Below are 15749 nucleotides of genomic sequence, written 5' to 3'. Positions count from 1 at the left end.
AAATGGGCCTTTAGGCATCTACTAGATTCTTACTTTCTAAAAGAGCGTTACTGGCCTTGTAAATGTTTAATCTGTGCATATATTTTTTTTTCTACAAAATTTAATAACTGCAGCGTTTAGCAATGGCGTTCCATTGTTATTGAACGTCCCCAAAATTCCCGTCCTACATTTTTCCTACTTCATTCAGAAATATTTAAAGGGATAGTTTACTCAAACATAAAAATTCTGCCATCATATACTCACTCCCATGCTGTTCTAAACCTGTATGACTGACTTTTGTATAAAAAAAAAAAACCTTTTAAAGATTGTTTGTTACCAATCAGTTTTGATATCCATGGACTTTCCAAGTCATTTCTTAAAATGTATTTTTACATTTCACAGATGAAAGAATGTGCTTTATGTGTGTGTTTTTTTTTTTACAGTGTGAACTACTTTTAGCAGGTGAATGGTTGGTTCACCTCTACCTTACAGCACAGGAACTTGGGGCACTGCGACCTAACCCAGATGTTCGGACATGTGCTTACACACTTACACTGAGTTTAAAATAGTCCTAGGAAAGGGAAAAAGAAACTGTTAATGACTAAATATATAAACACATTAGACAATCTTTGGAAAAAATAAGAACTTTTATTTTATTCCAGAGGCACCTCATGACCAAACTAACATTTTGAGTTAGCGTAAATGCCAAAATTTGTATTTACATAGTATTTAACTAGCTCTGCTTTGGTACAAGAGGTCAGGCAGCCATAGAGACGGTTGACATGAATGGAAAGTTTCAGTATTGTCCACAGGGAGAAAACTTAGGAGAACTGACTAATTACCCTGTCGTCTCTTACCAATGACGTCATGACCTAGTCATCTTTATATGTTCCACAAACATTTGATAAAAAGCAAACAGACATTTTATCACCAGTGCAGAACAGAGAGGAAAGCAGCTGCCGCAGAGCTCTTTACACAGATATATAGCTTGTGGTGCCCTCTAACCTCAGTGTACCAGATAGCAAAAGCCACAATGCTAGTTTATCAATGATAAGAAATGTTTTTTGGCTTGAGAATGAAAACATAGCTGTGAAAAATGATTATAAGAAAGAAAAACCCTGAAATGTATCAATCTTGCAATACTACAAGTATACATTTAATGGATGGTGGAAATCAGACAAAATCCTCTGTCTATAACAAGGTTATGCTAGTCCTGGAGCGCTTTCATGGAAGTACCACAATCCTTTTCTCAAGTTTCTGCTGAGGGAAGATGAACCTCCTCATGACATCATCTAGCTCTTCCAGAGCAATTTGAGCGTGGAGTACGGCCACCTCATCTGGATCCGACCGCACCACCCACTTCAGAGCCCGATACAGCTCCAATAAAACATCCCCAAGAACCTGAAAAAGCAGAAGGGGAGAGAAAAACACTTAGCAAGCAGATGCACTGTTTTACTGTACAACTCAATGTGAGAAAAAGAACAAACGAGGAAGAGAAAATAATGAGTACAGTATATGTCTCTTGAGGCAGATGGTCTCTTGACCTTCTCTTTCACAGCAGGAGAGCGCTTTTGTGAGCAGTCAGCTGTTTTAACTTCACACTAAAAGGACACCAGGCGTTGTGACTTATGGTTTACCTGGACAAGCCATCTCATTACTTACTGCAACAGCTGTACCAAGTAACAACCTTTCCTCATACCAGAAGGGCTTTTGTGAAGCTGCATCCTGGGAAACCCAACAGACGGTGATGACAGATATGACTTTACACCCGGGCCAATGCCATGGTGCATGCAAGGGACAGTACGGCCTGAGCCTGTCTAGTAAAATCTGTCCTATAAAGTACATGTGCAAATTTTTCAAGACTACGGTGAACATTGGAGCTGTAATTTAGGGGCTCAAATGTATAAAAGGTCATTTGCAGCAGCAGTGACCAGTTCAGTCGGCCCTGAGGTCACTGGGATCAGTTCATGTGAGTCCAAGATGTGTTTTATGTGGATAAACCCCCAAAACTTCTATCCGCTTCAAAGTTGTAAAAGGACAAAGTAGATTAAGATTTAGCAGCCTGACACATTTTATGTCAACCTACCTACAAAATTCAATAAATACTTACCTAGAGGAACATTATTACAATGTTATTATTATTATTTATTAAACAGAATTTGAAAAAAATACATATATATTTTCTAATATATATGTATATATATTGTTAATGTAATTATTAAAAGTAATAGTTGAATTATTATTTGTTTCAATTTATTTGGTTTTATTTAGGGTTAGTTTTAATTTTCTCTAATAATAATAATAATAAAGCTGGACAAATTTGACAACTAGGATGAAATCCCAAGACGTTATCAAGTTTTAAAATCATTCCATTCGAAGAAAATCGGTATGAAAGATCAAATATCTCCCTTTCATATCTCCTGTGGTATTCTTGCAATTCATACACCATTGCATTACACAAAATATATTTAAATAAGTTAACTGAAATATGATTATCATGCATTATGGGAGAACAGAACTGTAGTCTGTAAAGTCTGAATGGCAATTGACTGCCAAGTCTGCTGACAACATCAAAAAACATTTGTATCAATAAAATGTTTAAATCAGTCAGCGGTGTGATTCATATGATCTTACAAAAGGCTAAATAATAAAGATGTTAAAGATGATTGCTAATAGTCCAATGGATCAGAGACTCAATGTTATGGCATCCAAGTAAGGAGTTGCACAGCTCTGATTAGTTAACACAGTTACAGCTGTAACTCTAAACTTGTGATACATAGGCCTAATACTTTATAAAAGGATTCAAAGCAAACGTCTAACCCTAAAAGTTCAATTTCATTACCTTATCCTGAACAGTTCATGTTATGGTCATCAATACTTTTCAACTACGTCTTGGCAACTACACTCTACATAGCAGGGACATTTTTGTATGACCAAGGACAACCTTTTCTTCTGAAAAAAATCCTATGGTTTAGATTAGTATTAATTTTACTCATCATGTACCAAATGACCTGTAGGAGCTATTATCCAAAATGAAAGCCGTCTTTGGGAAAGTGATCAGGGCCGTGGGAACGAGGGTGTCTGCTGATAGTGATGATTAGACACAACAGGTGACCTCTAAATAAGAGAGTAGAACATTACAGCTGCTGTTCATCAGTCCAGATGCTGGAAGAATTCCTCCCACTAAACACGTGTGTTGATCTGATTAAACCAGATCGGGAGACCTAACAACCTACTCTATAACCTCAAAAACAAAACATATTCTGTAAACTGAATGGCTTTCTGTTTTCAGAATTATTCTGAAAAAAGTGGATGTCTTTGCACATTAATAAATTAAACTCAGAAATGGGATTTTAACGCTAATCTAAATATAACTATGTTGCCTATTATAGATCAGTGGATTTTACACCCTTAAAGGAATATTCCAAGTAAAAAAAAACAGGCTGTAAATGGTATTTGTGGGATGTTGTTGAATACCACAAAAAAATATATATTTTTTTTTAATTAGAATTTGTAAAAAAAAAAAATAAAAAAAAAAAAAAAGTAAGTCAAAGCAATCATACAGAACCCAAATAAATGTAAAAAAAAAATATATATATATATATATATATATCTAAAATACACATTTTAGCCATAAAACTACATAATTACAGGGGTGTTATTAGCATGTGTAAAGTTACACTACCTTCCAACTTTCTTCAATATTCATAACAAAATTAAATGTTTCTTGAGCATCAAATCAGCATATCAGAATTGTACTTTTCAGATTAAATAAAAATAATGATTAATTTTATTTAAAAAAAAATATATGAATGCAAAAATACTTTTATATTTCTTTAATGAAAGCAACTGCATAATCACAAGGTTCAGGATTAACTGATCACAAATACACTCACCTGAGTGGTTTTATCACTAAGGCCCCTAAGAACAAGAGCAATGACGTGGACCGCAGCTCTTCGAACTTCTGCTTCTTTGTCCGTCTTTATCAGGGCGGTGAGACACGTGCTTAGCTGCAGGAACCAGCACACAAATAGAGGTCAAACACAAAGAACGAACACGGGGTGCAAAGATCTGCAGTGCTGCACTAGTTGATCTTAATGTCAATGCAGCAGGTCGATTGATGTCTAAACATGCACATGGGTTTGCAGAAGGCTAATCGTCAAGACGCTGGAGAACAGCCTGTTGCAGATGAGCTATTTCATGAATAAGCAGCCCAGTTAGTCACACTGACAGAGATGCTTATTCATGAAGAACTCTAGACCACTGCTGCAGCTCAGCCGCTTACAGTAGATTTTCTCAACAACCATATGAACACTGAAAAAATAAACTGCATTCCAACTGTTCAAAGCAGTCACACATTTCATATTTTGGCATAAGTTTTAAAGAATACTAGATCTGCATGTACTTAAGGAAATATCAATGCTTGCAAGACAGCAAAAGTATAATGCTAGATAAGCTTTTATGATTTACTGCATAAAAATAGTTGCATGGTACTTTAGGGATGCCTGAGTATCCATACAGATTGGTTAGATTCTGATTCTCAAATCGATTTTTGTTTATCTTCTGAACACCAATTAAGATATTTTTTGGTGAAATCAGAGAGTTTTCTTAATAAAGTTATTTTTGTTTCATTCTGCACACAAAAAGTATTCTCATAGCTTCATAAATTTAAGGTTGAACCACTGATGTCACATGGACTATTTAACAATGTCCTTACTACCTTTCTGGGCTTTGAATGTTGTAGTTTGTTGCGGTCTATGCAGGGTCAGAAAGCTCTCAGATTTCATCAAAAATATCTTAATCTGTGTTCCGAAGACGAACAAAGATCTAATGGGTTTAGAATGACATGAGGCTGAGAAATGTATGACTTTTTTTTGGGGGGGGGGGGTGAACTATCGCTTTTCTAACCTTTTCTGTTGGCTATGTAAGAACCAATACAATGCATAATCAACACATTCAACACATTAAATTAAGTCACTATAAAAAAAATGAATTCAAGAAAGAAAACCAAATATAATTCAGTATGCAAATATTGTCATCTGCAACATTGTGCATATTGCAAATATTCTAAAAATAATATTTTAAAAATGTGATCATTTTGAATTGTAAAGATTCTACAAACAGGACATTTCCATTGCATTAATGATTGCTACATTAAAGATCTACATTAAAGAAACTGATTTTAAAGAGCAAATCAGTTAATTGATGCAGTTCAGGTTCATCCATCTACCATCCAGCTGCACTAGCAGAAATCCTGATCTCAGCACTAGACGTAGTAATCTTGTGTAGAGAGCTGTAAATGTGTAGACACACACACAGCTGTGCAGTGTAAAGAGAACGATGACATCAGACTAGAAGCAGCCTTGGGGGTCTGCTTAAAAAGAACTAATTAGAGACTAAATGACACACAGAATCAGCTTTTCAGAAGCTTTTGAATTCTAGAGTGGTACTACCTCTTGCGCCATTGATCCGAGGGAAAAGTTGAGACGTTGACAGAGTTCACCCAAATTAGAGAGGCCGCTGGCACGCACACTACTGTCCTCATCTCGTGTGCTGCTCAGGAACACACCAATCAGAGGGCGGCCATAGTGCGGAGCAAGATCACCTAAAAGATTAATGACAAGATTTTGTTTATTTGTACATACAAGATACAAGAATTTGTATTTTTTACATTTATATATATTTATATATATATATATATATATATATATTTATATATTTATATATATATATATAGTAAGTCTTTAAATTAAAAAAAAAAAAAAGAATTCTTTTCAATACCATATATACAGTGCACTGGAAAAGAGCTCCAGTCTAAACACACATCAAACACAAAGTCGCCACTACTCTTCCAATCTCTCCATCTCGGTGTGAAAGTCTGAGAAAGTCCAAAGCACGTTCCTACAGCATGAGCAAAGTCACTAAACTGGTATTTTTTTTGGCTTATATGAAAAGGACTCAGATAAACAACCCCTCACTAATAGATATTCTTTATAAGAAATTATTAAGGATAAATCTACCCACAGCAGATTTTTCTGTCTCTATTTGAGATATCATTCAAACTCTACAAAACCTTCCAGAACCCATGTGCCAGGACCTATTCAGACATGAATGTCCACTTCTTCAGCTGACCAATCCTCTAAACAGATCAAAAGAGCTTTAATGGCTGTTGTGGACTAGACTTACGAGAAAGGGGAGGAAAAAGAAAGCGGTAAGAAAAAGTCTACCACACACTTCTTTGATCCTGTGCTTCTTGTTAACTGTGGCCATCTGTCCAAGCCCCGTATTAAGTGACAGGTTTAATTAGAAACCAGAGGTACACTTATGCAGGAAAATTATTTTTTTTATATAAATTACAGTCTGGATGTGTACATTTTGAAACAGCATGCTAGATATTTAATTATTACAAAGACAATTATTTGGGGATTTAAATCAGTGTCCCATTAGATAATACTCATTGGTTGAAAATGTAAATTGAGCTCAAGTGTGCGGGTGAAGTGTGTGATGCCCCCTGCTGTGTGTGAAGGCGCTATGAATGTGACAGAGAGCTGTGAGACTCATTGTGCGGTTCCAGCGGACTGTAGCAGCTGTTGGGCTTTTTCAGAGCTCGGTCTTTTAGCGTTAAGGAGCCGGGCCAAGACGACATGTCTCAGACCCAGACTGAATGATCTCGAGACACAATGAATAACCACACACTTGTGTTGAGGATACGGCACTGCCCAGATCTGACAAACAGGTCCTGAAATGGAGCATGTTTATTAAAAGAAAGTTTTCTTAAAGAAATACAAAAAGAAAGACTACAGACAGTGACTGTGCTCACCCATGGCCCTGCTGGCTCTCATTAAAACCTCGCCCACTTTGAGGCGTGTCTCTAGGGAGCGCTCCCTTTTGGGGGAACAGACAGTCGCCCCGGTCTGATACTCTCCCAGCAGTCTCTGCAGGATCTGTTCAGGAAAAGTGTCAGCCAACACTGCCAACCCTGAAACAGAAAAAAAGAAACAACAGCTTGAAAAAAAAAAACCAAAAAAAGACTGAACATCTGACAGACCCTCTTTAAGACTGGATAAATAAAAACCACAATAGGCTGCCAGAAGATTTAAAACCTTAACTCAGCTATTCCTCAATAGGGCTAAAAAAGGTTGGGATGGACCAGTATGACCATTTATGGAACAGAGGTGAGATCACATTGGTTGCAATCAGAGCTGGTTTAGCTGATCAACCCAAAATAGTTCACTCTAAATCTGCTTGCTGGCCCAGAAGCAATGTTCTTGTAAAGCCCACGGCTTTATCTTAAAATAAACTGAGATTGATCTAGTAATTTCTGATAAAGACACACATATGTTTTGTATTCTTATATTTTAAAATTTAATTTACTCCTGTGATGGCAAAGCTAATTTCAGCAGCTATGACTTCAGTGTCACATGATGTAACGTGGGAGCTGAACACATTATAATGTGCCGAGGTAAAGCTGACAGTGAATCCTGTTGGCAAAGTAAATCAGGTCAATGTAATGTCTGTGCTTCACGCCTCCATTTACAACAAAGTCATTCAACCAGTCAAATCCAAGCTGTTCTATTATGTTACATCACAGCTACAAATAAATCTAATTTTGATATCAACCATCAATAGTCATGAAAAAAAAGATTTGCCAAATGCAGGTGTGATTGTCATATTTTGTTGTATTTCTAAGAAATTTATGTTGATTTCTTTCTTAAACTAATGAATGAATTACCTTGAATGGCAGACAGATACACAAAGGAGTCTTCATGCTCCAGGTTTTCCAAAAAGAGCTGCAACACATTGAAAAAATCCAGTGAAAGCCCAGCAAAGAACTAGGGCTCAGTTAATTAATTCCTTCGTCTAATTATCGCTGACAGTTTTTCAAGAACCCATTAGCTCAGCTCTAAGCACGTTTACAGTAATGCAAATTAAAAAATGTCTGTGGCCTGCAGATTTAAGAGATTTAAATGAGTTCATGTGAGGAGAAGTGGTATGACTTGAGAGAGAATTAAAGCTAGATGTATACAACCAAAATGTGTTAACTCAATCAAAAAAAGCAAAACCAGACGCAGATTTAAATAAATAAAAGGAAAAAAAAACCTTAATCGACTTCCCGGAGGTACACATATATTACTGCGTGTTGTGTCCAAGCTTATGTGTGAATTAGATGTATTTATAAAGCAATGGACACAGATGAGGCTCTTATCACAGAGAATATTAGATGAGACACTGCAGAAAGCCGCTCATCATAACTAGATCCCATGAGAGTCTTCAGGCGCCCTCAAGCAAGAGGTTTTACACACCAAACATCCCACCTCATTTATAAAACATGGTCTAGACCCTCACCCACCCTCAGAAAGAGCACACATGAGAACGAGGAACATTGAAAATCACTGGCCCATATAAACAGTGTCACCCAGGGAAGAGCCTACACATACCCAGGAGAGAGGTGTACGTGAAACCTGGCTTTTAGAATCAGAGAGAATAATGCATACTGGGAGAATAAGTGTTTATCAGATGCTATAATGATCACTGGCATCAAAGCACAATTCTAGAACTCAAAATGACCCCAAAAAGAAAACACTAACGAGAAAATATTTGTATATATATTTCATACTTACTGTTAGTAGTTTGTCTTTGTTCTGCAATGCCTCTCTGTCTCCATCACTAACAGAGCGGGTCAGTAAACGCAGAGCTACAGCTCGAGTGGGGACATCCGGGTCACAGGCCTCCAACAGGCACTCAGAGAAAGCTTTACTGGATGAGGGTTTAGAAATATCATAACTGAGTATCCCTCTAGTATTCTGAATGTCATTAACTTTAGGTGTTGCACCAGAGTCTGTTGTATGTTTGGGTTGTGAGATTGGTTGTGAGCGTTCCTGTTGTCTGGACGAAACTCTAGATGACTGTGTACAAACTGGGAGCGAGTTTGAACTGTGGCCCGCAGGTTGAGCAGGACTTTGGGCAGTACTGTGCTGGGTGGCTGTTTTGGGAACAGTTTTAGGGCGATAAGCCCCATGTGTGGCAATAGTGGCTCTCAGATCAGACGCCAGCTCCTGGATGACTGGCTCTGGGTGCTGTTGAGAAATCTGCTCAAGGTGGGGCAACAGTTCACCCATTGATGAATAATCATCTGCAGTGAGCTGAAAAAAGAGATAAACAGGCAAAAATTGGTAATAAATAATACATAAAAGGTCCATAAAGATTTGTCCAACGTCATTTACATTTAGTCATTTAACAGATTCTTTTATCTAAAGCGACTTACAAATAAGGACAATAGAAGCAATCAAAACCAACAAAAGAGTAATATGTAAGGGCTATGACAACAGCAGCAAAGAGTATAATAATAATACACTACCTCAGCAGCTCCAGAAAGTAGAGTGGCCACAAGCCCAATTCCCATACTGAGAGTCTGACTCTCCACTGGGCTGTCAGTGCCACGCTCCAGACTAACACATGCCCTCTGCAGCATGGATACTATAAACCCAAGCACCTGTGTGCAGAAAGAGCAATGTACTGCTGTCATATAAATGCCACACGTTCTCTTAGTATCACTACATAAAGTAGCACAACTGAAATAGCACAACTGTGCCCAAGAGAGTCTCTCGTGTCCTAAATAACCCACAGAGAGAAGATATTCATTGTTGTGAGTTAAGTGGAACAGATCTGGCCAGGAGATGATGAGCTTTATTTTTAGATGCCCCATGTTTCCCCTCAAATAAGAGCAAAAAATACAAAATGATAAAACAGCTTAAAAGATTTTAAGGAAAGAGAAGAGAGGGAACAATTTCAAATGCTCAGATAACATTGTTTTATGATCTTTTCTATATCACACCTGAGTGGGCTTGCGGAGCAGCTGTGTGTATGGAAGACCGTCACACATGATGGCCAAAACCTGCAGCAGAGCCAGTCTCTGTCCATTACCACTCACACGGCCCAGCAGGTGCTGCTCTAACTCCAGCAGGGTCATAGATGAGGTGTCCACTTCCTGCTCAACCTCCTCCTGCTCAGCAGCCACAGCCGTTAAATCCTGGAAACAGTATGAAACAGACATATCAGATGTTGCAAAAGGTTTCACCAACTTAAGTGGAGCATGCTAAAAAAAAAATCTGGTGATCTCAGCATCCACTTTCACAGCTCCCACCAAAGTCCTGAGGCCCCAAGTTTTGCTTTAGAGTCATAAAAACATCTTTAGAACCTTTATTTATCGTATGTGTTATAGTTCAGAGCAGCAGTTACAAATGTTGACTGACAGGGGTCAGCACCTGCAGCAGCAGTAGAAAAAACTCTCCAGGCAGGTCACTGTCCTTCATCTCTCCCAATAACTGCACCAGACACTGCACTCTCCACTGCTCACCTGAGACCTTCTCATACAGGGCGTCATCGTCATCACTGCCAAAACACACAGAAAGAGAGACAGGTAATGATAATGTCTTGATAATGCTTTGCTACATACACTTCCATTCATTAAGGCAGCATTTATTTAATCAAAAATACAACACAAATATTGTGAAATATTTTCAAATCAGTGTTTCTATTTTTATATATTTTAAAATATAATTTATTTATTTGATGGTAATGCTGAATTTTCAGCAGCCAATTACTCCAGTCTTCAGTGTCACAAATTCCTTCAGATAACATGCTAATGTGCTGATTTGGTGCATGATATGTTATGCATATATGTTATGCATATTATAGAAGTTTTAAAAATAAATTGCTAACCCCACATTTTGTAAACAGTAATTCAGGGTAGCTGTTAGTTGATATAATGCTAACATGCTGTAATTGATGCTTAATTTAATGAAAGCAAATGAGATGCACACAAAGTTACTGAAATCCAAATTCATCACTAGGCATTTAAAAACATGCATTCTTTATTTCAAAGCTCTCTGTTTATTTTGGAGTTGACAGAGTCATCTAGCTGATTGATATTGTCATATATTACAATTTTCCACAAAACAGTACATAATTATTGTTGGGTTCTCAGTTAATAATACCTGATAGGCTCTCTGACCGTAAGTCTGGCTCCTCCTTCACTGCCAGGTGAGAACTGAAAGCCGTGTCTGACTCCACTCACTTCTCCCAGCAGTCCACACAGATGTTTCAGCTGCAAAAGAGCAACCGATTGCTCTGAGTGAGACAGGAACCATATCAGGATCTCCTGACATGATGTGCTATAAGGAACAACCACTTTTAGTCCAAACATATAATGTTTTATAAATACTTCAGCCATAAATTCAGAATGCACACTGACCGTAAATGAGAGACATTCTGTTTGGTGAAGCAAAAGAGACTGAACAGTGTTGAGATGACATCTGCTAGAGCTTTCAGCAGCACTTCTGATGGACTGTTACCCACCACACAAATCTGACCAGAATGAAGACACCACTCTAATGTAACTGATGATTTTGCAGTTTCATTGTTTTTCCTTAATAAAATTGATGATATGGTGCTTATAACAATACAGAATGCTTTGCTTACTTTATATACATCCTCAATACAGCGAGTTAGCACCAACTCCTGCACTCCATCCTGGGATAGATCATCTCCTGCAAAAGATTATCAGTTCATTTTATAATGCTCAAAAGACTACATGCTTTTTGTATTGAGGCAAACATTAGCAACTTGATGTAGCTTTATCACTCAGTCAGAGTATAACAACTTATATCAATCAGCCACTACAGAATGCTTAACCAGTCTCCTAATACATACTAACCAGCTCCCTCCGCAGAGTGATGAAGGGGGGAGAGAAGAGGAAAGAGCAGGAATCGCTGTGCAAATTCAGGCCGATCTTGGACCATGATGAGTGCCGCCCTGGTGGCCACTCTCTGGAACTGCTGTGCGGTCAGCTTGTCTTTGAAATGCAGAAGCTCCAGAACCTAAATCCAGTGACATGACATCCTACAATTAGTCAGTCTTAGACAATCTGCATAGATTTTTAACAAACTGATAAAAATACATTGTAACTTTTGTTATTATATGACTATTACTATGTTTTGCAAACCAAACCAAACTCTAAATCACCATTATGGCAATAATGCACTACTTTACCTGTGGACACACTTGACTGTAATAACTCTCAGCAGAGAGAGACTGCTGAGGACAGGCAGCAAGTATCTTGGCCACAGCATCACATTTCCTCCAGTCAGAGTCGCCACCTGCTGGTCAGGCAAAAAAAAAAAGAATTCCACTTGCCATTGAATTGCATGATAAATCCACTGGAAACACATTGGGAATTTTTTGTTATGTACTGGATGAAAATATATATGCTTTCCACCACCATTCAAAAAATTGTGATTCCATAACTGGATTCCATATGTTAGGATTCCATAACGTCCAAAATTATGATTCCAGTCTGCTGACACTGTGCTGTTTACAGAATATGCAAAACACAATTGCCCACTCATTGCCATGTCTCCTATTTTTAGTTCATCAGTCCTATTTTTAGTTCTATCCATTCTAACCCAGGCATCTACCCTGGGGGTAATTGTTGGAGGAGACGGGACACAGTTCCAGGATATTGCCTTTCATGGAATTAAACTGACAACAAAAACAGAGCAGGAACACAGGTGGCAATGTATTTGTAAAGGTATTTATACTCATGCACAAGGCATAAAGGACAAATAGGTTACCAATTATACGTAACAGTCATGAATGATTAAAAAAGTTAATAAAAGGGTATTTATAGAAATGTTAAATGTTTTTAAAAAATGAAAATTTTTTATTATTTTTTTTAGTAAATATACTATATTTGGGTTGCATCCCCGAACGAGTGTTGAAACAAGTTTCAAGGTCATTAACAAAATAAATGGCTGGTATAATTCTCTTATTAATTATTTAAATGAATAATAGCAAATAAAGCAAACAAAAATAAAATCCTACATTTTCCTGAAAACTTCTTGTAAAATGTATTGTAAACTTGATTCCATTCCCTCATACACCTTTTCAGATGTTGAAATGACAAATTCACATGTTGGCCATCTGATCTCTTTGCTAAATCTTGCCTTACCTCCGGTCCCCTCTAGGATGGTCCTCACCACTGCCTGGACACCTTGCGGTTGCATTAATCTGTCAGACAGCAACTGTCCACACAGTCGCCTCAGCCATGCGGGGGCTTGGGTTAGAGCCTTGCCTGCGCCTCTGGAACCTGTTGATGCCTACAGCAAATCACAGATTACACATGACATGCCTCCATCAAGTCACACAAACACTAACGCATCAGAAAAGAATACAGAAAGATAATGGACAAAACACACCTGTTTAGGACCCCCCTGCAGAACAAGCAGCTCTTTGATGACGATTGGCTGATACACTTTCCCAAGAAGATTGTGGAGTGCTTCTTTGCAGGACTTGCGCTCCTCTACCGTCAACCCCTGTGGTAGATAAGCAAGGCCAAAATAGTTAAACATTTAGCTTTGGCCAACATGAAACATGAAAGAGTGACTTACAGGATTTACAAACCTACTTTTTTTAATTTTGATGTCATACCAGAGTCTTTCTATCATTCTTATAGCACAAGATGTTTATGTATATATTTATACATTATACATAACAGGTATTTTTTTGTATTTATATAACATTATAGCATTTATTTATATTCATTAGTTTTTGTGAGCTTTTCTCAATTTATTAGCATTTTTTTTCTCTTTAGCCTTTAATTGATATTTATTTCAGTTTTAGTTTTGATAATTTAAGTACTTAAACTTAAACTTCTTTAATTCAATTAGTTGCCATCACAAAATTTCCCATTTTCATTTCAGTTTTACATTGAATATTAGTATTTTTATATTAATGAATCTTTATTTCAATTAACAAAAATATTTGCGGCCGTTTTAGTTCAATTTCATTTTTGGTTTAGTTTAAGTTTGTTATGTGCTTGTGTCATTTTTATTAGCTTTTTATATTTCTATTTAGCTTTACTATTTATATTTTTCTGTTTAAGTCAATTTAGAACTTTCACAAAAACTTATTCAAGTTATCTGCAAACTAAGTCAACATTTCGAACTTTATTTTAAGTCGTGTTCATTAATTTATATTTCTAATTCATTACAATCATTTAAAAACTATCACAATTATTTTTGTACATTACTTTTTTCATTACTGTAGCGGACTCGGAACGATTATAAATATCCCTGATCAATCCAGATTGTCCATGGTTTTAGAAACCCCAGACCTAAAGTGAGACTATAGGGTAAAGTGGTCAAAAAAGGATTCAATATTTGTGAATATTTACCTTATTGCTGTTTGTACCATCTTCTTCAGGGCGCTTGGGTCGATATGCTAACTGACACAGAGCTGCCATAATGTCACCCAAATGGCGTGTAAACACAGGTGTTGCTAGCGATGACAGTGCAGACACCTCCAGCAGCATATTAGTAGTGATGAGTAAACGCCGTTCCCCTGCAGGTGCCACATCGTGTCGGACTGCCCCCTCCACTGCTGCCCCGAAAGCTGAGCGCAGGCCTAGAGCCACCCCTACACCAGGAGCTAAATATGGACACAGACCCAGAGTGACCACAAACTGCAGCACAATGCCCAGTGTCTTTTGCTGGGCCACACTGAGAACATCTGGAGGAAGCGGTGGAGCTGCTTCAGGGGTTGCAGGATTTGGTGCACTAGGATTCTGGTGAAAGGCCTTCAGGAGGCGGTTGAGGTGACGTGCCAGGCAGAGCAATAAGAGAAGACATTCCTGCACAAAGCTCCAGGTTAGATCATCCGTATCACTGCATACCCATGTGATGTCTCGTCTGACCTCCTCCAGAAGTTGTCGGGCTTCCTCCAGCTCTTCACTCCCAGACATGTGCTCCTGAAGCTCTGACAGGTTCCTCTGGAGAGCCGACACAAGTGCTGTTTGTGTGCCATGACCAGCGCTCAGCTGAGCCTCTAAAAAAAAGTGTGCGTCCATCATGCAATCACTATTTTAAAAATGTGCAAAACATAAACATCAAACAAACCTGCATGACTTTCTTTCTTCTGTGAAGAGATTTATATGTTGGGCAGAATGACAGTCAACATCCAATTGTTAAGTTATTGAAAATATATACACTGGAACTTAACAGTGAACCGAAACCGACATCTAAAAAGCCATACACTTTTGGAACATATTAAGGATGAGAAAGCAGCTAACAATATTTTTTATTTTAACATGCGACTGCTAGTAATGCTTCGGCCAGACTAGGCTGACTGCTTTTAGCCAACACACAGCCAACAACACAGAAAATTGTGCTTTGACACTTTTTTTTTTACCACGAATGTAATATATTCTATCTTACCTCGAATAGGTTTCGTTAATATACTGAGAGACTTTATTAGTGCTGTGGTCATTTTCATTTACACTGCAACGTGTTGTCTAGAAATACTTTGTCGCAATGAGAAGCCTTTCAAAATAAAAGTGCGACAGAGTCCGACAAATTAAAAGCCTCTCTCTCTCGCTCTCTCGCTCACTGCCAATCATTTTTATGACTATTATGCTATTATACTTATACAATTACATTATACTTATACTTATAACAATTATATGGCCTATACTTCTGCCTTAAAGGCACTAAAACAAATGCTAACACAGTTTATAAACACTTTAATTTATATATATAGTTTTATTTATTTTTTATTTTTTTGCAAAACATTATTTAGAAGAATATTATTATTTATTTATTCATTTATTACGTGGTGAAATGTCATTTAGGTGCGTTTGAAATTAACCAACAATGTAATTTACAGATATGGACAAATGAGTGAAGATCATCATAGACTTTATTTTTGTTTTACAC

The 15749-nt window shown here is 37.5% G+C and overlaps 1 protein-coding gene across 2 annotated transcripts; it reads right to left on the bottom strand.

The window, feature by feature from the left end:
- Window positions 1-607: 607 nt before the first annotated feature.
- Window positions 608-15367, bottom strand: tango6 (transport and golgi organization 6 homolog (Drosophila)). Of its 2 annotated transcripts, none has more exons than XM_059506620.1 (18): window positions 15252-15367; window positions 14213-14862; window positions 13236-13352; window positions 12989-13136; window positions 12031-12140; window positions 11696-11858; window positions 11461-11528; window positions 11234-11346; window positions 10977-11153; window positions 10245-10371; window positions 9815-10009; window positions 9338-9472; window positions 8601-9122; window positions 7712-7769; window positions 6800-6958; window positions 5433-5584; window positions 3876-3989; window positions 608-1380 (listed from the first exon to the last, which is right to left on the bottom strand). In XM_059506620.1, exons 1-18 carry the CDS (start codon window positions 15307-15309, stop codon window positions 1204-1206), a joined length of 3243 nt encoding a protein of 1080 aa, XP_059362603.1. In that variant the 5' UTR covers window positions 15310-15367; the 3' UTR covers window positions 608-1203. The 2 variants fall into 2 exon arrangements, with proteins under 2 accessions (XP_059362603.1, XP_059362604.1); XM_059506621.1 differs by having other exon boundaries at window positions 12031-12137.
- Window positions 15368-15749: the final 382 nt, after the last annotated feature.

The sequence above is a fragment of the Carassius carassius genome, chromosome 23, assembly GCF_963082965.1.
Source record: "Carassius carassius chromosome 23, fCarCar2.1, whole genome shotgun sequence".
Taxonomy (NCBI): Eukaryota; Metazoa; Chordata; class Actinopteri; order Cypriniformes; family Cyprinidae; genus Carassius; species Carassius carassius.
This window is presented reverse-complemented; position numbering and strand designations above follow the sequence as displayed.